Below are 22,589 nucleotides of genomic sequence, written 5' to 3'. Positions count from 1 at the left end.
TCGAAAGTATATCGAATGACATCTCTAATGAAAGAGCATATAATTTTAAGAACACCCATATAATTTTTATAATTTATCGATGTACAGTTTTTGAGATAAAAGATTTTGAAAGAATTAGAAGAATAAAATGATTTATGATACATTATGTATTATCATGTGTACATTGTTGAAATTGAAAATTGAAACCCTATTTATTTTATAATATACTGTAGATATTATATTAAACTTATTTTACCCGAACAACAAACTTAACGTCACTAGCCTCCTCAAATATCTCACATCTAATTTATGCCCCGCTAGAGTGTTTTTTTAGATCCGCCACTGACCCCATCCCACCCGATTGGAAAGACTTGAGATTATGTTGAAATATATATAAAATTTAACTTTTGAAATTATGCTGAAATGTAAATTTTAATTTTTCTTTTGACTCTTTTCAATGTTAGAATAATGGTTAACATTACCTCATCTTTTTCTAACTACTTAGAATTATTCAATGTTACGTCTTTGAATATTACATTACATAATATAACTAATTATATATGTGCATATATCGTGAGATAAGGGATGCATGTATGTGTGGTGTAATACATACCCCCTTCATATCTTTGGAGTTCTATCTTAGTTTTGCATGTATGTGTGGTGTTAAATCTTTGCTCAAATTTCTCTTAGAATTCTCATTAACCATCAACATATCCAATGACTCACGTAAGACAATTTGACCACCTCAAAATCCCATTAGAAAGTATAAAATCAGCAACCAACAATTTTGCTCAAGAAAATTTCATTGGTAAAGGCGGATTCGGGAAAGTTTATAAGGGGGTAATCGACCATTTTAGGGACCAACACACCAAGGTTGCCGTGAAGCGTTTAGAACGTTGGTGTGGGCAAGGAGATCCAGAGTTTTGGAAAGAGATTATGGTGCTTTCCTTATACAGACATGAAAATATAGTTTCTCTCTTTGGGTATTGCGACGCTTTCAATGAGAGGATCCTCGTGTACAGGTATGCGTCTAAGAAAAGCCTCGACTTTTATATCGACAAAGAGGAACTAAGCTGGGTTCAACGGCTTCACATATGTATAGGAGCGGCACGTGGACTGGCATACCTGCATGCTCCTACTGATACCCTGCTTAGGGTATTGCATCGTGATATCAAGAGTTCTAATATATTATTAGACGAAAACTGGAATGCTAAAATCGCAGATTTTGGTCTCTCCAAATTAGCTCCTGTAAACAAACATTTCACATATCTTATCTCCAACGCTGTTGGCACATTTGGTTATTGGGATCCGGTCTATGCAGAGACAGGTTTATTAACGAAAGAGTCGGACGTTTACTCTTTTGGTGTAGTGTTATTTGAGGTATTATGTGGGAGGCTATGTATTGGCAAAAACAATAACGATGGTCAGTCTTTTGTACAATTTGTAAGACAATACTATGAAGAAAACAAAATAAGTGAAATTGTTTTTGGCAAAATAAAGGATCAAATAAATCATCATTCTTTAAATGAGTATACAAAAATAGCTTATCAATGTTTAATGAGAAACCGTGAAGAACGTCCATTGATGGACGACATCGTCAAAGCACTTGAAACCGCACTTAGTAGTCAAGTAAGCTTATTTCCAATGCAATTTTTTCGCTTTTAGTTCTGTTCTCTCTTAGGATATAAATGTAAACATGTCATTGATATTAGTATGAACTAGCACCGTACCCGCCGTGATGGTGTGGTGGTGGGGCGGACTGTTAACGGTGGAGGTGACATCGAGTCATGTAGATAGTTGATATATAAGTATTTGATTTAAAGGGTCCATGGAAATATTTTAAAAGATAAAAAATTGATAGTGTAATTACTTTAATCATTAATGTTAAGGCAATCGTGTATGTGAAAATATTTTAAAGGGTGTTAAGTGAAAATATTACATAGTATAAATAAGGGGAGGCATTTAATTAGACTTTTCCCTCCATAGTAATTTTCAACAAGGGTACGTGTTCTTTTTATTAGGTAGTATAGAAAAAATGCAACATTAAGAAGTATCGGATATACAGGACGTACTTACTAAAACTGTTTTACTTAGTGTTTTGACGCTGGTTTGGGTAGTAAACAAACTCGCATTGTTGGAATCCTGAATGTAAAAGTACTACAAGCACTGGAGCTTAATAAGATCTGTTTTACTTAGTGCTCTGATGCAGGTGTCGGCGGTGAACAAACTCGCATTGTAGGAATATTGAATGTAAAAGTACTAAATGGATTGGAGCTTAATCTTGAAAATCCTTATGTGATACTCAAACTAAAGAAGTGGGGTGATCATTTAGACTCGTATTGCCTTCCATCCATGAAGAAAACGACCATATGGCACGGCTACAAGAAACGGAATTCATATTGGAATGAAGAATTCACTTTATATGTTGAAGATCCTGATCATCAATGGCTAGAAATATGGGTTTATAACAGCTCATCCATATATAATCAAGTAATATATTGACATTATAATCTTCATAGGGTTTAATTTTTAATTTTTTTTTACGAAAGCATTTTATATTATTATCGCACATATATAAGCGGTTAACATCTTTGCCTCTGAAGTTAGAGGTCAAGAGTTCTATCCACATGTCTTGCAAGGTTAGAGGTACTATCTTAGGTAAAACCTAAAAGTAATCTCTCTATGTCGTCGCGCTAGGGGTAAGACAGTCTACATCTTAACCTCTATATACACCACTGACTCGTTGAGGTATTGAGACCTAAAACGTAGAAGACGGCATTGGATGATTACTATATATTCAAAATTTGTCCACAATGAGACTGAAACCAACAAGTTCATGGTTGATGCATGGGTGACTTACAATACCACCACTAGCCCAAAGGCCCTTTAATATTTACTGTTTTCTACAATGAAAAAACGGATAATATGAAATTATACAGAGGTTTGGAAATTGAAATTAAGTTGCAAATTTGTATGTAAAAAATATATTTTATAACCACTTTTTGCGTAAGATGAATGAATAGTTCTATGATAATGTACGTTTCAATGTATGGAATTATCACAAATATGAATTTTGTAGTTAAATGCATGGTTTCTTTGCTATATAGGTAGAAATCCATGAACAAGTCGCGGTGAACAGCTTACAATTTAGCCAATTGACTCATGAAATTCCACATGCTCAAAATGTTAAGCTCTTTAGTGTGAAGGATGGCTTTTTTGTAGGGCGCTACTATCGAGGGGAAATCAAGGTCGAGACGATATACAAACCGTGCACAAATTACACTATCTTTGAAGAGGTATGTCCACTGCAAAAGGCTCCAACAGGGACTCCACAAGAGGGAGGATTGCTTGTCGTTATAATCCATGAAGCGGATCACCTTAAACCAAAGCATCACAGTAATCCATATGTTTCGTTGCTATTCCGAGGCGAATTAAGAAAAAGCGTGGTTTGTTTTTCTAACTAATTACAAATAAGAATTCTTTATTTTTATTTTTTTTGAAATTGGCATACTTGAGCCCTTACTTTTCAAACAAGTTTTCTCCAAAAAAAAATATTGAACTCGTGAATCTGTAACAATTAATAAATTCCGCATTCGTCCACGCGCGCACTACAACAAAAATGTAATTTGTCCACACATATGTCTTCACATTTTTAATGAAGTGTGTAGAAATATGTTAATTTATTCATATTTTAAGTTGTGTAGAAAAAGTTCATATTTAAAAGTGTGAACAATTTTCAAAAATCATAATTTCTACACACTTATAAATGTATTAACATAATGTTTATACTTAAAAATGTGAAGAAGTGTCAAATATTTTCACACCTAAAAGTGTAAAAGTTAATTTGTAACATCTAATTTCTTCACGCTCCCCCTAGCACGAAGAAATATAGTGTTACAATTTGACTTTTCACATTAGAAAATGTGAACAATTAATATACTTTTACACACTTTCAAGTGTGAACTAATTTTTCTCACAGTGTGAAAAATTTCAAAATTTTCAAATTCTTACACACTCATAAATGTGGGTTATTTATATACATTTTGAAATATGAAAAAGTTTACAAATTTGTTCACGCTCTTTTAAAGTAAGTGTGGACAACTGACATATTTGTTGTAGTGGCGTATACAAAATATGGAATTTATAATTCCGACTTGAAGCTTTAATACGTTCGTGTCATCGCTTTTTGGGACATCTTAAGGCTTGAATTTGACAATATTAATTCCGGATTCGAACACAATCTTAAGTCCGGAATATAAATGTCGGACTCAAGCCTAAAGAGGCCACGTCCCAAAAAAATGATACCACGTACATATTAAAGCTTCAAATTGGAATTATAAATTCTAGATTTAGTCTACGTGGATACGTGGACGAATAATTCAGGATTCATGTGTTCAATAAATTTTTATTGGAGACAAATTGTTGACAAACGAAGGCTCAAATATATGCCCATTAATTAATCCAAAAGAATTTGATCATAATTTGGCAATACCTAAGATCTTTTTGCTTTCCCTTATTCTTTTAACTTTTGTGTCTTGGAATTTGATTATGAAGCCAATAAAGAAGACAACTAAACCAAAATGGCAAAAGGAGTTTACATTTATGTTGGAACAGCCACCAACGGACGAAAAACTGCATTTGGAAGTCATTAGTACTCCTTGGAAGAAAATAATATATCGAAAGGTATAACTATCAAATGGATCCTAAACTATTTGGTCATTAAAGATTTTGCTAGCTAGTGACATTCGATCCCTTATTGCAACTGCATGCATAATATAGAATTGAAAAAGTATATTACGTTATAAATTTAGGGGTTAGAATTTTATATCGGTTTCGGTATCGTATCGGCCGACCCCCGATATGCGATATATCGGATACCCTAAATTGTAAAAGAATTCATCTAAATATATATATATATATATACACTAACAATATATACAATTTGACATAACTTTACATATCTTTCGATCTTAATTGTTATGTTATGAAGCAAATTTTACATACCTTTTAATCTTAAAGTCAGAAACCTTATTTTAAGTTTATAAAAAAAAAGGAAAAAAAATGAACTTTTTGACCGATATTGACCGGCATTTGACTGAAACGATAAGTTCAGCCGATAACCCATATACCGTATCAGTTGAATGCCGATATCCGATATATCACTGATATATCGGCCGATATGGCCGATATTTGCAACCATGGTAGTACCATTTTTTTTTATGCATGTAACAACGTAATAGTGATACCTATAAATTGATGTGTTGTTGTCACTAGGAAGAATTGATGGGATATATTGATATAAAGGCTGTTGACGCTGTGAAAGAAAAACGGATCATCAAAACATACCGTCTTCAGCATGATGTAGTATCTTATGGTTGGCTTATGGTGGAGTTGCAATGGAGATCGTTTAACTAGATTACCACCGGTAATAACTAATTAACAGTCAATTAATGATGGCACCCACATTGATCATCATGTCATTCTATTTGAAGCAACAATCTTTTTTATCACATATAAAAATAGATACAAACATAGATCGTACTTTAGTCTGCAGGTTTAAATTAACCGAATTTGCAACCAATTTTACAAATCAATTGACTTTCTTTAATTTTACACATTCCTTGTGTAACGGAATTTATTTGACACATGCATCTGACATTTGTTATTGAAGCCAGTCAAGATACATACATACCGCAAAACACCTGCCGCTGTAAGTCATAATCCATCAGCTATCACTTACGGCATATAAACAAGCACCACCACATTTGTAATTTTATCCAAAAAAAGTCTTTTATTATATATGCCATTGAACTCTCCATTGATATGAGCTAAAGGTATTAACAGTGGAGTGGAATTTGGGTCAACCACTCGACTTTAAGGTGTATAATGTCAGGCACCCCTCATATTTAATTTCCCAAATCAGGCCACTTGTACTTATTCGTGGGGGTTTTATTCACGTTTCAATTTGGTTAGTCATTTCATCAAGCGTGACCATTTTCTATATTTTCATTTCTTTCTCTTGTACAAGTTTAGGTAACTTTGAAGCAATTTGACGGAAAAAACATATTTAAAATATCTTAAGTTCTACCAACTTTACCAGCTAATCACAAAGTTCGCTTAACCAAGTTTTTTAACTTTTAATTACGCTGGATAAACACGATTATAGCAGATAGACATAAAAACACCCATTCAGTACGAAAGAATAGCAGATTCGACGTACACCCATTCAGTCTCTGTCGTTTTGTTCCAGTCAAATGCAGTTGGGCCCGGTCATCCCTATATTAGGCCCGATAAAAAAAACCCATTTCTATTTCTATCTTAGTTCGATCAGTTCATAGGCTCATACATTGTTATTAGCCTGGCCCAGTCCAAGACCTTGTCATGTATAAAGTTCGGCTTGAGACCACCAGACCGTATTTCGACGATATGGACACGAGGCTCGGTTGATATCCATTCAGTATATACTGACTATAGTTTTTAGACGATATGGACACGAGGCTCGGTTGATATCCATCTTTAATGAGATAAAGGATGAAGTTACCCGGTGTTATACAATAAAAATTATGTGTTTTTCATATGGAGACAATAAGTGATTATAACTAGGGCTAATTGTTTGAGAAGTGCTTTAACTTTGACATTTTAATTTTTGTGGACTCTAACAAAAAAAAGTTCTATTAAAGGGATTAAAACCGGTTAAAACATCTATCATGGAGCTCCGTATTAGTAACCAGTCACTTTCTAATTTTTATGTAATGTTAAATTGAATAAAATAAAAGAAGTATTGCCATGTCTTAATATATATGCCACATCAAATCCATTTTGTTCTACCAATTTATGCCATGTTATCCCATCATTTACATCATATCTCTTTCTCTCTTTCTCTCTCTCTCTCTCTCTCTCTATATATATATATATATATATATATTCTCACTGTCAAGATCCAAACCCATTACTAGATTTATGAGCTAAAAGAAAGAAAAGTAGGATGCATATTGACTAGTATTATAGTATACACTCTTGTTATTCAACCTTGCTTCAAATAAAAGTCTGAATGAAAGTCACAAATTACAAAAAGAAACCCCATTTCTCCCACCACCGTAAACCACCATCACCATGGGCCATAACCACCTACCCACCTGACTATCGAGTATTTGAGAAGTGACCCATCAAATTTCTTGTTCGCCGGAATCTTTTGCCACTGGTGTTCTTCAAATCATCGGATTCATTTGCCATCGGTACAATGTTCCCATCGGTTAGCCAATGGAATCTTTACTCAGTTCAAAACCAATGTTTCTATCCACTCGAATCAGATCCGAAATCAAGGGGTGGTGAAGCCATTGGTGGCGGCACCGATGGTGACGGTCGGAGATGCAAAACGATAAAAGAAAGTCGGATGGCGGAGAAATGCAACTCCAAGCCTCCAACGATGAATTGTGAAAGATTGATTAGAGTTGCTCATTCCTTTGTTTTGTATTTGAAGTATGTAATTGATAGATGTATAGATACGTGTTCTTTGATTGTATTTTAGGACTTGTCCAAGAAAAAGATTGGGAGTGCTAACTAAAAACACATGATAAAGAAATTCACATGACGTGGCATATTAGGTGTTAAAAAAAAGCTACAATCGGCTAAATATAGTCCACATCGGCAGAAACAGGTCATAGCCCCACGATAGATGTTTTAACCGGTTTCAATCCCTTTAATAGAACCTGTTTTTGTTAGAGCCCCACAAAAACAAAAGTATCAAAGTTAGAGGAGCACTTTTCAAACAATTAGCCCTTATAACTAACTACTATTACTTAAGAAATATACACTTAAAACCCATCTGCTTAAACATTTAGAGGGAGAGTTATTAAATAACCTTTTAAAGGGAAATGTGAGAATTATTCTTAGACACGCAGTTTTTTTTTTCCCTTTTTCAATTCACTTACGTATGTTATAACGTACGTTATATCTCCCGCTGTCGAATAACGTACGTTATACCTCTCGCTGTCGAATCGTGCGCGACAAAAAGTTTGAAGGAAATTCACCTTTAAAAAAATTGTATAAGTGACACTTTTCAAAAATATTGATTCTTTTTTATTTGCTTTTACATGCTTTACAGATACAAATGGAAATGTACAAATTTCAAGATGATGGTTGACTTTATTAAACCATGACTAAGTCTACGCTGAATTAGAAAGATAGTAGACTTAATATATCATAATATATGCGGAAAATATGTGTTATAATATATACAAGTATACAAATTTATAATTCAAATGTCAACTGTACGTAACGCGTGTAGTCTACTCTGCATACAAAAGATGAATAAGGGAAGCTTGTATGTGTTGTGTAATACAAATCCATATCATATCCATTAACTAAAAGTGTTAAATCTTTGCTCAAATTTCTCTTAGAATTCTCATTAACCATCAACATATCCAATGACTCACGTAAGACAATTTGACCACCTCAAAATCCCATTAGAAAGTATAAAATCAGCAACCAACAATTTTGCTCAAGAAAGTTTGATTGGCCGAGGCGGATTTGGGAAAGTTTATATGGGAGTAATCGACCATTCCACAGGCCAACACACCAAGGTTGCTTTCAAGCGTTTAGATCGTGTTTTTGGGCAAGGAGATCCAGAGTTTTGGAAGGAGATTATGTTGCTTTCCTTATACAGACATGAAAATATAGTCTCTCTCTTAGGGTATTGTGACGATTTTGGGGAGAAGATCCTCGTGTACGAGTATGCATCTAAGAAAAGCCTCGACTCTTATATTAACAGTGAGGAACTAACTTGGGTTCAACGTCTTCAGATATGTATAGGGGCGGCACGTGGACTGTCATACCTGCATGCTCCTAGCGATACACAACTTAGAGTATTGCATCGCGATATTAAGAGCTCTAATATATTAGTAGATGAAAACTGGAATGCCAAAATCGCAGATTTTGGTCTCTCCAAATTTGCTCCTGTAAACAAAGATTTCACTTATCTTATATCCAATGCAGTTGGCACATTTGGTTATTGTGATCCGCTCTATGTAGAGACAGGGTTGTTAACAAAAGAGTCGGATGTTTACTCTTTTGGTGTAGTGTTGTTTGAGGTATTATGTGGGAGGCTATGTATTGGCAGTAACAATGGAGATCATGATTCTTTTGTGGGATTTGTACGAAAATGTTATGAAGAAACCAAAATAAATGAGATTGTTTTTGGCAGTATAAAGGATGAAATAAATCCTCATTCTTTGGAGGAGTTTACGAAAATAGCTTATCAATGTTTAATGAGAAACCGTGAAGAACGTCCTTTGATGGATGAGATCGTCAAAGCACTTGGAAGCGCACTTAGATGTCAAGTAAACTTCTTTTCTCTGGATCACTTAGTTACTATTTTATCATACTCTGTATTCGAAATGCAATTTATTTCACTTTTAGTATGAAAAAAGAAGCAAGATATAGAAGTTTTGGATCTATGGGACTTATTAAAATCTGTTTTTACTTAGTGCTCAGATGTTGGTGTTGGCAGCAAACAAACTCGCATTGTTGGAATTTTGAATGTAAAAGTACTAATTGGATTGGAGCTTAATCTTGCAAATCCTTATGTGATACTCAAACTAATGAGCTGGAGTGACAAGTTAGGCTCACATTGCCTTCCATCCATGAAAAAAACGGCAATAAGGTTAGACTACAAGAAATGGATTCCACATTGGAATGAAGAGTTCAATCTATATGTTGAAGATCCTGATCGTCAACAGCTAGAGATATGGGTTCAGAACAGGTCATCGATATATGATCAAGTAATATATTGACTTTATAATCCTCTCAAAAAAAAATTCTTAAGGTAAGCATATAATCAAGTATGAATTTTGAGTTTAAATGCATGATTTTTTTATTTTTTTTTGTTATGTAGGTAGAAATCCATGAGCAAGTCGGAATGAACAGATTAAAATTTAGCAACTTTACATCTGAAAATCCACATGATCAAATAATTAGGCTCCTTAAAGTTAAGGATGGCAGTGAGAAGTATGGGAGCTACTTACAAGGGAAAATTAAGGTCCAAATGAAGTACAAACCGTGCACATATTACACTGATTTTGAAGATGTATGTCCACTGCAGAAGGCTCCAACCGGGACTCCTCAAGACGGAGGAATGCTTGTCGTTATTATCCATGAAGCCATTAACCTTCAGTCAAAAAATCACAGCAATCCATATGTTTCGTTGCTATTCCAAGACGAATTAAGAAAAACTGTGGTTTGTGTTTCTAATTACCCATAGTGAATCTGGTAATAATACCCTTGTTGCAAGATCTTCTTATTTTTCCCCTGTTTTTCTAACTTTTTTCTTTGGAATTTGATTTTTGCAGCCAGTAAAGAAGACAACTAGTCCGAAATGGCAGAAAGAGTTTACATTTATGTTGGAACAGCGACCAACGGACCAAAAACTGCATTTGGAAGTCATTAGTTTTCCTTGGAAGGGAATAATATATCGAAAGGTATAAACTTGTAATGAATCTAAACTTACGTTATAAAGTTCAAGGGTTGGTGTTTTATATATAAAGTACCACATTTTATGCATATAATCGTAATATACTGATAAATATAAATTGATGTATGTTGTCATCAGGAAGAATCAATGGGATATATTGATATAAAGGCTATTGATGTTGTGAAGCAAAGACGGATCAGCAAAACATACCGTCTTCTGAATGTAAGACATGGTTGGCTTATGGTGGAGTTGCAATGGAGATCGTCTAAATAGATTACCACCGGTATTGACAGTCATTGATAGCAGCCACGTTTATCATCGTATTTCTTGACTAAATGATCACCATGTCAAGTTATTTTATCAAACTGACAAAGTATTGGGATCATGTCTTAGATTTTTTTGTTCATGATCAATTCACAATTTTCATTTTCCTAATTTAATTAAGGTTTCATCTGAAAGTGTAGATGTTTTGTATATGAAACAATAATCTTGTTTTATCTCATGAAAATAGATGTCGATCGTCATAGATTGTACTTTAGTCTGGTTAAAATAAACCGAGTGCACAACCAATTTTAAATCAATAGACTTTATAAATCCATACAGAGCAATAATTTGACACATTCCTTGTCTAACCATGTATCTTTGAAATATGATGCATTTGACTTTTGTTCTTGACTTCTTGTCTACGAGTATTTTATAAAATGGCAAACTATCCAACTTTTAGTAGCTTTCTGAACATCAAGCTGAAGTGGTTTACCTAGAGTTTCCATAATCTTATTGGTAGAAATAATTTTGAGTTTGGATTATTTAGACTTTTTTCCAGATAATCAAGTTAACTACCAAATACTACTTATATTCATGATTATTGTTACAAATATAAAATATGTTGTTGAATTGTAACTATATAAGTGTGTAAGGGGTATTAGTGAAAATAAGATAAATGTATATAAAACCCCTTACACCTCATTTGTGAATTAAGTTTTTCATATCAATATAATCTAATTAGTAATTACACACAAATGTAAGGTTTTTCTCAAAACACACACAAACACACACTTGATCTAAATCTATCATAATCCATCGATCAAGCTCAAATCCATTATTATAATTATATTGCAACTAATCGGTGAAATTAAACACAAACATATATTATTATAACACCCAATGCAATCTTCTAAGATTATGAATTAGTTTCAATACCGTTTTTGACTGTACAAATACAACAAATTAAAAGGTCAACATATATAAAAATAAATAGTAATGCAAATAACAGTAGAAAAAAATAATAATTCAATTTTGCATAATATACGGAGTCTCTCTGTTACACAATTATTACCGAAACTTTTAACCTTTTAGCCATATGCCTTTGGTAAAAAATTTAAAAACACATTCAATTCAAGTCCTGTACATCACACGCACATTCAACCACCGTACATCACACGGACACATTTCTAAACTATCATTCATTTCTATTATATTAAATGAGCGAAATGGATATGTACAAAGTTCAGTAGGCCAATATTAACTTTATTATATTATGACTATGACTAAGTCCACGCTCAATTATGGAGACTTAATATATGTGCAAATTTGTGTAATAATACCAGGGAATAGGCAATTTATTATTTAAAATGTCAAATTGTCAATTGTGTGCATAACGTATCCAATGGCAGTCTATGTGAGACAAATTGTCAATTGTGTGCATAACGTATCCAATGGCAGTCTATGTGAGAGATGAATAAGTAAGGGATGCTTTTATGTGTTGTTTATACATCTCCATCCCCTTCAAATCTTTGGAGCTCAATCTTCATTAGTATTGCTTTCTCTTTGAATTCTCTTTGACCATCAACATATATATATAATGGCTCACGAAAAACAGTTTAACCACCTCAAAATCCCATTAGAAATTATAAAATCAGCAACCAATAATTTCGATAAAGAAAATTTGATTGGCGAAGGCGGATTTGGGAAAGTTTACAAGGGACTAATCAACCATTCCATGGGCCAACACACCAAGGTTGCTTTCAAGCGTTTAGATCATGCGTTTGGGCATGGAGCTCCCGAGTTTTGGAAGGAAATTATGTTGCTTTCCTTATACACACATGAAAATATAGTCTCTCTCTTAGGGTATTGTGATGATTTTGGCGAGAAGATCCTCGTGTACGAGTATGCATCTAAGAAAAGCCTTGACTTGTATATAAACAGCGGCGAACTAAGTTGGGTTCAACGTCTTCACATATGTATTGGGGCGGCTCGTGGACTGGCACACTTACATACTCCTAGTGATACCCAACTTAGAGTATTGCATCGAGATATTAAGAGTTCTAATATATTATTAGATGACAACTGGAATGCCAGAATCTCAGATTTTGGTCTCTCCAAATTTGCCCCTGTAAACAAACATTTCACATATCTTATCTCCCACGCTGTTGGCACATTTGGTTATTGTGATCCGGTCTATGTAGAGACTGGCTTATTAACAAAAGAGTCGGATGTTTACTCTTTTGGTGTAGTTTTGTTTGAGGTATTATGTGGGAGGCTGTGTATTGGCAGCAACAATGGCGATCATCAATCTTTTGTGGGATTTGTGCAAAAATGTTATGAAGAAAACAAAATAAAGGAAATTGTTTTTGCCAACATAAAAGATGAAATAAATCATCATTCTTTGGAGCAATTTACAAAAATAGCTTATCAATGTTTAGTGAAAAACCGTGAAGAACGTCCATTGATGAATGAGATCCTCAAAGCACTTGCAAGTGCACTTAAACATCAAGTAAACTTTTCTTTCTGGAACAACTTACCAATTGATGATGTATAGTGTAAATTCGAAAAAATTCAATTCTTTTTAACTTTTAGTTCTTCTTTTCTTTCTTTATTAACATGGAAACACATTGGATCTATGGAACTTATCAAAATCTTAATGCTCAGTTGCAGATGTTGGCGTCGAATGGTAGTAAACAAACTCCAATTGTTGGAATCTTGAATGTAACAGTACTAAAAGGATTGGGGCTTGATATTGAGAATCCTTATGTGATACTCAAACTAAAGAACTTGAGAGATAAATTAGAGTCATATTGCCTTCCATCCGTGAAGAAAACGACCATATGCTACGGCTACAAGAAAGGGGATCCGCATTGGAATGAGGAATTCACACTATATGTTGAAGATCTTGAAAATCAACTGCTAGAAATATGGGTTTATAACAAGCGCTCATCAACATGTAAACAAGTAATATATTGACTTCATAATCTTCACAGGGTTCAATTTTTTTTCCTTACAAAAGACATATAATCACACTTATATGCCGTTCAAAAAAAATCACACATATTTACAAACTGGTTTGTTCATTTGAAAACTAGTAGATTTCAGCCTTTTACCCATTTTGAAAGATCATGATCTTATTTACAACATGTCTACAATCTGGTTAATGGGTCACTTGGTATACGATTAGGCTAATTGCCTTTAGGTTAGAAGGCGTACTTAAACCATCACTTAAAAAGATCATATTTATGAGAGATATGATGGTTAGCATATCCTATAAAGAGGAAATGATTGTATAGTATTGGTCAATAATTATCGGGTAGAAATTCCCTCAAGTTGTTAGTCTAACTTAAGGAGTCACCCCAAGTTAGAACAATTTAGACCATTGGATAAAAATCAATGGTCAAGATTCAAATATGATATTTGAATCCACACCCATAATTAACGGATAATTTTATATTATACAGATGTTTGGAAATTGGAAGCTGAAATTCATATGAAGAACTAATATATGTTGCGTAATATGAATAATCATGTTAATGTGTGGAATCATTACAAGTATGAATTTTGTAGTTAAAACACTTAAACGCGCGCATGATTTATTTGTTTTGTAGGTAGAAATCCATAAGCAAGTCGGGAAGCAGGATTTAAGATGTAGTGACATTACATCTGGAACTCCAAAGACTAAAAAAATCTGGCTCTTCAACCTGGATGACTGTTGGGGGGTGCGCACCTATCGAGGGGAAATCATGGTGAAAGTTATGTACGAACCATGCACAAATTACACTATCTTTGAAGAGGTATGTCCACTGCAAAAGGCTCCAACATGGACTCCTCAAGAGGGAGGATTGCTTGTCGTTATAATCCATGAAGCGGATCGCCTTGAATTCAAGCATCACATCAATCCATATGTTTCGCTGCTATTCCTAGGCGAGTCAAGAAAAACCGTGGTTTGGTTTTCTAATTCCACGTAGCAAGACCCTTGTATCAAGATCTTATTAGTTTTCTCTATCTTTTAAGTTTTTATGTTTTGGAATCTGATTTTGGCAGGCAATAAAGAGCGCATATGATCCGAAATGGCAGGAGGAGTTTACATTTATGTTGGAACAGCCACCAACGAACGAAAAATTACGGTTGGAAGTCATTAGTTCTCCTTGGAAGAAAATAATATTTCGAAAGGTATATATAAGTATTCCCGAACTTTCATCACAAAAGTTTTGATCATTATTGAAGATTTTGCTAATGACAACATTTATAATAATAATTAATTGTATGCACAAAAAGTTAATACTTTTACGTCATAAAATTTAGAGATGGTGTTTTTATTACAGTATATAAAGTACAATTTTTTATACATGTAAATCATTAATAGTAAATGTTTAAAAAAAACCTTAATAGTGATTATTAAATATAAATTGATGTATGTTGTCATTAGGAAGAATCGATGGGTTATGTTGATATAATGGTCGTTGATGTTGTGAAAGAAAGACGGATCATCAAACGTTATCGTCTTCAAAATGTAAGTTGGGGTTTCCTGACGGTGGAGTTGCAATGGAGATCGCCGAACTAGTTTAATTACCACCGGTAATACTAACAGTCATTGATGGAGACACATTTATCATTATGTTTTTGGAAGGAATAGAATCTTTCGAATGAAATCAGATTCCTGCTTTTTTGAACAACCAAACGCACTAAAGAATGGAATTCAATTCCAATTCCATCAGATTCTATCAAATTCTGTAAAACAAACGCGACCTAAGTATTCTTCAAGTTTCAGACCACAATTTTCAATTTCTTTTTAAGGTTTTATTATCTAAAAGTGTAGATGTTTTCTATTTGTAACGATAATCTTTTCTATTATATGAAAATAGATGCAGACGTAATCAATTTTATAAATTAATACAATAAGGATTAATTAATAAATCAATACAGGGTGATAATTTGACACATTCATTTTGAAACACACATTTGACATTTGTAATTGAACCCAGTCAAGATTTTTCTTGGCATATATAAGTGATATTCCCTCAAAAAAATTACCAGGGTAAGTCGGGATTTTGACCATTTCCACAAACAATACTTGGCAAAGGCGATTCCACCTAGCCGATTTTGTTTGTGCGATATTCTGAGGGATTCACAATTTCACATAATAGAAGGCCATATCCCATACTCCCATACAAGTAGAGTCTGACAAGTATTTGGGTCATGTCTTAGATATTGTTCGTTCAAGCTTCAATTCACAATTTCCATTTTCCTTTAAGGTTTTCTATTTGAGACAATACTATTGTAGATCGACATAGATCGTACTTAATTTAAAATTAAATCGAGTTCAAAACCAATTATACAAGTCAACAGACTTTATTAATCTATAGAGAGTAATAATTTGACACATTCATAGTTTAATAATGTATCTTTGAAACATGCATTTCACATTTTTTATTCAACCGGTCAAGATACATACATTTTATGTTTGAACTGAAGTCTTCAATGTAAAACTCATGAGTCATCACCCACCTAATCTAATATAAATACGATATATATAGTATGGAAACCATCTCACAAATTCACCACCACAACAAAACACTAAGACCAACACCACGAAAACAACTCCCGCTATAATTATAGTCGATGAGTTATAACTTTAGGCACCACCACAAAATTATCATCTTGGGCAACGCAAGACATTTTCTTATAACTTCCAGTTATAAATAAATCATCCTTTTCCTTCTTTTCTTTTTTATAAAGAGGGTGATACCTCGTTTATTTTATTACCCTAGAAAAATATTTATATAATTAGATTCACATCTATGATGGAAAGCCCACCTTTACAATACACAACCAAATTGCTTTAGAGTCTATTTTATATTACCTACAAACCATTCTATTAATTCTCTAATCAACTTCCAAACTCTGAAAATGAATTAAAGAATGAAATGGTTTGTAAATGGTATAGAATATAGAAATTATAGCGCAATTTGGTTGTGAATTGTTAATGATGGGCGTATCCAGCATAGATGAAAAATAATGGATCTAATTTAATAATTATTTTTATGTGTTAATGAAATAAACTAGTTTTTTTTTCTATGAAAATCAAAATCAACCGCTTGTGCACACATTTGCAATAATTCATTACTTTACAATCGAACATAAGATAAGACGGTAAGTTATCCATAGATTATAATGTTGTAGTGGTGCGTGTGTGTAATGTTTTTTGTATTTCAAATTTTTCAATCTTCGCGTCAAGAAATCATGTGGAAGAGAAATGAAAGGGAAAGAAAAAAAAAAGTAAAAGTAAAAAAATATGAATTTTCTTATTACATTCTTTAGTTTAATAGAAAATAAAATAAAGGAAAAGTTAGTGAGAAATCATTTATGTTTAAGTTGAAAAGAAAAAAAAAATGCAATTTTACTATTATGTCCTTGAATATTACATGTTAGTCAAGTAAAATTCTGTTAAATCAATTTCTAGAAATGTTGTTAGGATGTTACAACCTACTATACATTTTTACATCATGTATACAAAACTAAACTTCAAACCATCCTTAAATTGATCAATATTTATGACAAAAGTAGTTTGCAAATCGTACGTAGCAATAGGCCTTTGAGGCCTCAACATAAAAAGTATTAAATTTTGACGAAGGTTGAATCTTAAGACTCAACTCCAACCGTCAATCGTAGACATTAGCAAATACTTGTAGTATTGAACTACACAATATTCATTTATGTAAAATCTATTATGTATATATACTAGTCAAGACCACTATTTAAATGTTATAAGATTACTAATTCACGAGGTAGGATTGGTTACAACTTACAATAGCGATCGATTTGCAACAAAGATAAATAATCAAAAGTAATCAAATTTGTATGTCAAGATATGTCAATTTTAGTGTTCGGTATGTTGAGGCCTCGTGGGTTATTGCTACGCACTATTTGCAGATATAGTTTCCACTTTTGTCATCGATTTAAGGATATACTCGTAATATTAATATTATATTGCATAATCTTTTTCTTTTCTTTTTTTTTTTTTTGTTTTTTTCAAGAGCATAAATAATTTTTCATATCTTTTCTTTTATTTTTCATAAAACTAACAAATGTAGTAGTAAAATAACTCTTATTCTTTTACTTTAATTTTCTTTTCTATCATTTTCATTTCATTCGTACTTATTATAAGAATAACAATATAAATATTAAAGCCTTTTTAGATCACGAACGAAATTGATCATCACCAGTTACGCCACCACCACCCTGACGATGTCATGAGTGTTGATGATACGTGTCCAACTTTCCATGTTTCCAAATTTAAATTAACTTGCATTCATATTTTCTTATAGTGACAGTTACATTATTTTAGGATGAAGTTAACTGTTCAAATAAAACGTCAATAACATAGTTTTAAAAATAGATTAAATTACAAATGGCAAAACAAAATTTAATAACTAATAATGAAATTTTATATAATTTACATAGCATAAAAAATGTTAAGTATTTGAGAAAATTTTAAATAAAAATGTCACATAAGATTTTTCATATCATCTTCTCTTATTGTTATATATAAAAATTACCATAAATATAGATTTTTATCATCAATCTTATTTTTAGTGTAATTTATAATTAATTTAGGATATACTTTAATTTATCTTTTAATATAATATAATGGTCTTCTTGAACTATTTTTAGAAAAAAATGTATGAAGTGGCACTACATTTTTCTAAAAAAAACTTTTATTGTGTTTATGATGTCATAATTAATTATCTATAACTTCTTATAAAGCACATTGACTTCTCTTATTTTTAGAAATTCAACACTTTTTTATACCTAAAATCCCTTATTTCTTAATTTTAATTCCTCTATACGCCTAATCTATACTTTTATATTATTTAATAAATAAAACAACTTTCTCTTTAAAAGTTATGAATAAATTATCTAAAATACTATTAATGATTAAATCACAATATTAGTCATTTATTCAAAAATCTCCATTAACCTTTTACATCAATTTTTTTTTTAAACAACTATAATATTAATAGAATGCTTTGACAAGACGCCTAGGTAATAAAAAGAGTAGTACAATTACAATCTGGAATATGGACTCATAACCCATAATAACGGACATGAAAGACTAAACTTCCTATCACAATTAAAAATCCAACAATATAATGTATAAACAATAGACTCGAACACTTTGAAGCATGTATCATCGTTAGCCTTATGAGCAACTTGATTTCTATGTCTCCAAAGCGACCACTCTCATACAAAACAAGTAACATCAATTACCTTTACATCAATTATATACATCACTCAATGTCGTTTCTGCCACCAAAATCATCGTCTTATTGTGCGAGTAGCGTGCTGGTAATATTTTAAAAGATAAATAGTCCATGCTTATTTAAAATTTTTACTTTTTGGTTGAAATATAAAAAATTGTTTTTTATATAATATAACGAAATGTCTTTTATTGTTTTGTTAATGCAATATGTACTAATATATATTATGTTAGTCAATTAAGTATCTTTGAACCGATTTATAATATATCAATAACAAAAATTACATGTATATATTTTTTTTATTTTTTTTTTTGTTTTTAAAATTTGAACTAAAATGTCTGGGTTGAACCCGAGTTAATTAGCTAATAATATATAAAAGTTAAATTTATTTATCTTAAACTATGGATATTTTAAATTAATTAGTAGATAATAATAATAATATATATATTAACTTATAATTTAATATTACTTTTTTTGAGCAACGAGTTAATAGTTAGTTGTTAGAATTCAACACACCACATTACATTCAATTGGTCATTATTCGGAGTTCGAACTATACATGTCTGAGATAAAACACATGACTCTCAAAAACCTCCCTAGTAATCCACTCATGAAAACGTAACAAGTGGGATTCGAACCCGATGGATTTTCCCTAATCTAATATTACTTACTATTTAATTATTTATTCCTCTCTTATTGTAATGAAGTGCATTTGAAAATTGTAACTTGATACGAATCATGTTATAATATTATAACTTTAGATCATGTGATATCATTACCAATAGCAAACGTAATACTAGATATTGATAAATTCGGTTGTGATACATGTTTATTACTATTAGATTATCATTAGCAAAATTACGTTAATGTTTTATTTTTTTATTGAAAAATTAAGATAATATATATACAATCAATCTGTATAACGTATATGTTTTAAAACTAACTAATGCATAAATGGCTATGTTGTTGTTGATGTGTGATGTATCGTCCTTTTAAAGAGATCTATTTCAAATCAAGGGGTAAGGGTGTAGCAACAGAACTTGTCAATCGGTAAGTTTTGACAACATTTTTTAATCAGTCATAAGTCAATACATGTACAATGCAAAATGTGTCAAAATTTGTCAAAAAGCAACTGGTAGTGCCAAATTTAGCCAAAATGTGTTGTGGCAAGAAAATTTTTAATGAAACATATATAAACAATTAAGCATATGGTCAGAAACATATATATTGTCAGAAACAATATAAAACTTGCAACGTAAAAAAAATTAGGCTCAGAAATTGGGGTTCGGGATTTCGGAAGTCGGGGACTCCATGACTGTGAATATGAAGTTTCAAGATGTTCACAAGCACCAACACAATAAAATCGATATATATAACTGATGCTACTTGCCAATTTGTACCGGAAAAATAGTGACGAACCGAAGGGCAAACAAACGTCAATGGAATGCACCAAAAAAATAAACCGATTACACCATTATCCTTAAGAGGTGGTTATAGCAACACCCATTTTAAAAATTGATTAGCATTGTTTTTGACCTTTTAGAGTGGACGGGGTGGTATCGGTACCGGGGAGACACCGCCCGGTGGTACCAGTACCTGTTGGGTGGTGACCGGCGTGGAGACCACTGTCCCCGGGTTGCTCTCGATCAAATTCAACCGTTGTAGAAAAAAAAAAGAGTAGGGCCCACATGTAATGTTACATTTTAACCCAATATTCCTTTTTCTTTCTTCCCCTTTGCATCATTTCTTGCCTCCATTTATTTCTTCTTCATTTTGTTATATTTCATTTTACATTTATCACACAACACACACATGGCAAACATGAACCTAGGAGATGTTAAGATGACGATACAAGCCCACATGGTCAACCACAATAGACACCGATCTCAATTGAACATCGTAATTCAAAGTGTATCTGACAAAAAGGCGGCTTACCAAGCCGAAATCAACCAAATAGAAGCTCCCGATCGGGCTCAGAACACTGTCGAAATTGAGTATTTAGTATATCTTCGGTAGAAGATCGACTGGTTGAACCAAGTTATTTTTTAACTTACCGCTGCCTCTTCCACTTTCGCAGCCACGCTTGATCACGCGTTCTTCTCGCAAGGCAATGTCGGTGGTGGTCAGCATGTAGATTATCATACTGACCCGGAGGAGGAGTACGTATCTCGTCAACCCGGGGACGCTATTGGGTCTCCTGAAGTCTATCGATACATTCATCGTAACGACGACGACAGCACCGTGGACTCGGACTATTCCGAGCGTTAGGTTTATGTAATGTTTTGAATAATTTTAGTAATATTATGAAATGTAATGTGTTTTAATGATTTTAGTAATATAAATGTAATGTAATGATTTTAGTATTATTATTAAGTAGTTTATGGTTTTAGTAATATTTGTTTTAAATTAAAGTTTTTGGGGAAATGTTAGGTAATACATGCAGTACCTATATTAGGTAAAACAGAGGGTATTATGTATTCAGGGGGGTTATGTATGTTTATCAAATTTAAAGGTTTAATCTGTAACTTTTTTTTAATGTGACAATACCTAAGCTTAAGGAAAGTCTGCATTGTGGATTATTTTCCCGAAATTAAATAGAAAATAAATAAAATAAAAAAGGATGGGAAGGGACGGGAAAACATTTCGTGCATGTAGGAAGTAGGCTGCGAGCACTCCTCAGTCCCTACACCCTTATTCTCGAGTTTTTTTTAAAGGATAAGAAATGAGAAGATTGGAAAAGGAAAGAAAAGAAAAAAAATTATATGTCAAAAAAGTAATTCTCGAGTTACATGAAAAATTAAAGAAAAGAAAAGAAAATACAAAATTAATAATATTCTTGAGTTAGAAATAAAAAGAAAAAAAAGGGAAAAAAGTTGTAAATTTACAATTATATCATTTTTTAATAAAGTTGTTATTAGTTAATAGGGACTAGCATTGTACTCGTGCGATGCGACGGTGGTCGTGACGGCGACGGTGTGGTGGTGGAGGCGAGTGTTGGTGGTGGATGCGACGTCGAGTGCCGTAGATAATTAATATAAAAGTAATTGATTTTAAAAGGTTAATGGAGATATTTTAGAAAAATAAAGAATTGATAGTGTAATTTAATTATTAATGTTAAGAGAATAATGTATGTGAAAATATTTTAAAGGATTGTAGCCTTGCAGGTGTAAATATTACATAGGAGAGCATTTTAGACATTTCCCCCCATGTAACTTTCAACATGGGGGGTATTTTCTTTAATATAGAGTATAGATAAAAGTAATTGACTTAAAAGGTTAATGGAGATATTTTAAAAACATAAAGGATTGATAGTGTAATTTAATTATTAATGTTAAGATAATAGTGTATGTGAAAATATTTTAAACGGTTGTAGCCTTGTAGATGTAAATATTACATAGGAGGACATTTTAGATATTAGATATTTTCCCCCATATAACTTTCAACATGAGGTATTTTCTTTAATATAAAGTATAGATAAACTGGTAATTATATACATAACTTAAAAGTTTTTCAAAAATCACTTTGTATTCTTTGTCTTTAAAAAAAAAAAACTTTGAGAATGCACTAGTCAAATCACCCACAAACTAATTTCCCCCTCTTTCCCAAAACAAGAC

General features: G+C 32.3%; 3 protein-coding genes and 1 long non-coding RNA gene across 5 annotated transcripts; all 4 read left to right on the top strand.

The window, feature by feature from the left end:
• The first annotated feature begins 589 nt into the window (after positions 1-589).
• LOC122598058 (receptor protein kinase TMK1-like) lies at positions 590-5,594 on the top strand. Its single transcript, XM_043770670.1, has 5 exons — positions 590-1,608; positions 2,176-2,469; positions 3,087-3,425; positions 4,534-4,662; positions 5,254-5,594. The coding sequence occupies exons 1-5, from the start codon at positions 697-699 to the stop codon at positions 5,392-5,394; spliced, it is 1,815 nt and encodes a 604-aa protein (XP_043626605.1). The 5' UTR covers positions 590-696; the 3' UTR covers positions 5,395-5,594.
• Positions 5,595-8,405: 2,811 nt separating this feature from the next.
• On the top strand, positions 8,406-9,193 carry LOC122597184 (probable serine/threonine-protein kinase PBL28). Its single transcript, XM_043769815.1, has 2 exons — positions 8,406-9,068; positions 9,182-9,193. The coding sequence occupies exons 1-2, from the start codon at positions 8,406-8,408 to the stop codon at positions 9,191-9,193; spliced, it is 675 nt and encodes a 224-aa protein (XP_043625750.1).
• Positions 9,194-10,185: 992 nt separating this feature from the next.
• On the top strand, positions 10,186-10,887 carry LOC122594895. Its single transcript, XR_006323140.1, has 3 exons — positions 10,186-10,213; positions 10,326-10,454; positions 10,586-10,887. It is a non-coding gene; the product is annotated as an uncharacterized LOC122594895 (long non-coding RNA).
• Positions 10,888-12,122: 1,235 nt separating this feature from the next.
• On the top strand, positions 12,123-15,520 carry LOC122598216 (probable serine/threonine-protein kinase PBL26). Of its 2 annotated transcripts, XM_043770819.1 has the most exons (5): positions 12,123-13,220; positions 13,376-13,675; positions 14,323-14,658; positions 14,759-14,887; positions 15,144-15,520. In XM_043770819.1, exons 1-5 carry the CDS (start codon positions 12,309-12,311, stop codon positions 15,276-15,278), a joined length of 1,812 nt encoding a protein of 603 aa, XP_043626754.1. In that variant the 5' UTR covers positions 12,123-12,308; the 3' UTR covers positions 15,279-15,520. The 2 variants fall into 2 exon arrangements, with proteins under 2 accessions (XP_043626754.1, XP_043626755.1); XM_043770820.1 differs by lacking the exon at positions 15,144-15,520 and having other exon boundaries at positions 14,323-14,638; positions 14,759-14,862.
• The last annotated feature ends 7,069 nt before the right edge of the window (positions 15,521-22,589 follow it).

The sequence above is a fragment of the Erigeron canadensis genome, chromosome 4 (genome assembly GCF_010389155.1).
Source record: "Erigeron canadensis isolate Cc75 chromosome 4, C_canadensis_v1, whole genome shotgun sequence".
Taxonomy (NCBI): Eukaryota; Viridiplantae; Streptophyta; class Magnoliopsida; order Asterales; family Asteraceae; genus Erigeron; species Erigeron canadensis.
Note: the sequence above shows the minus strand (reverse complement) of the source record. Positions and strands in the feature narration are given on the sequence as shown.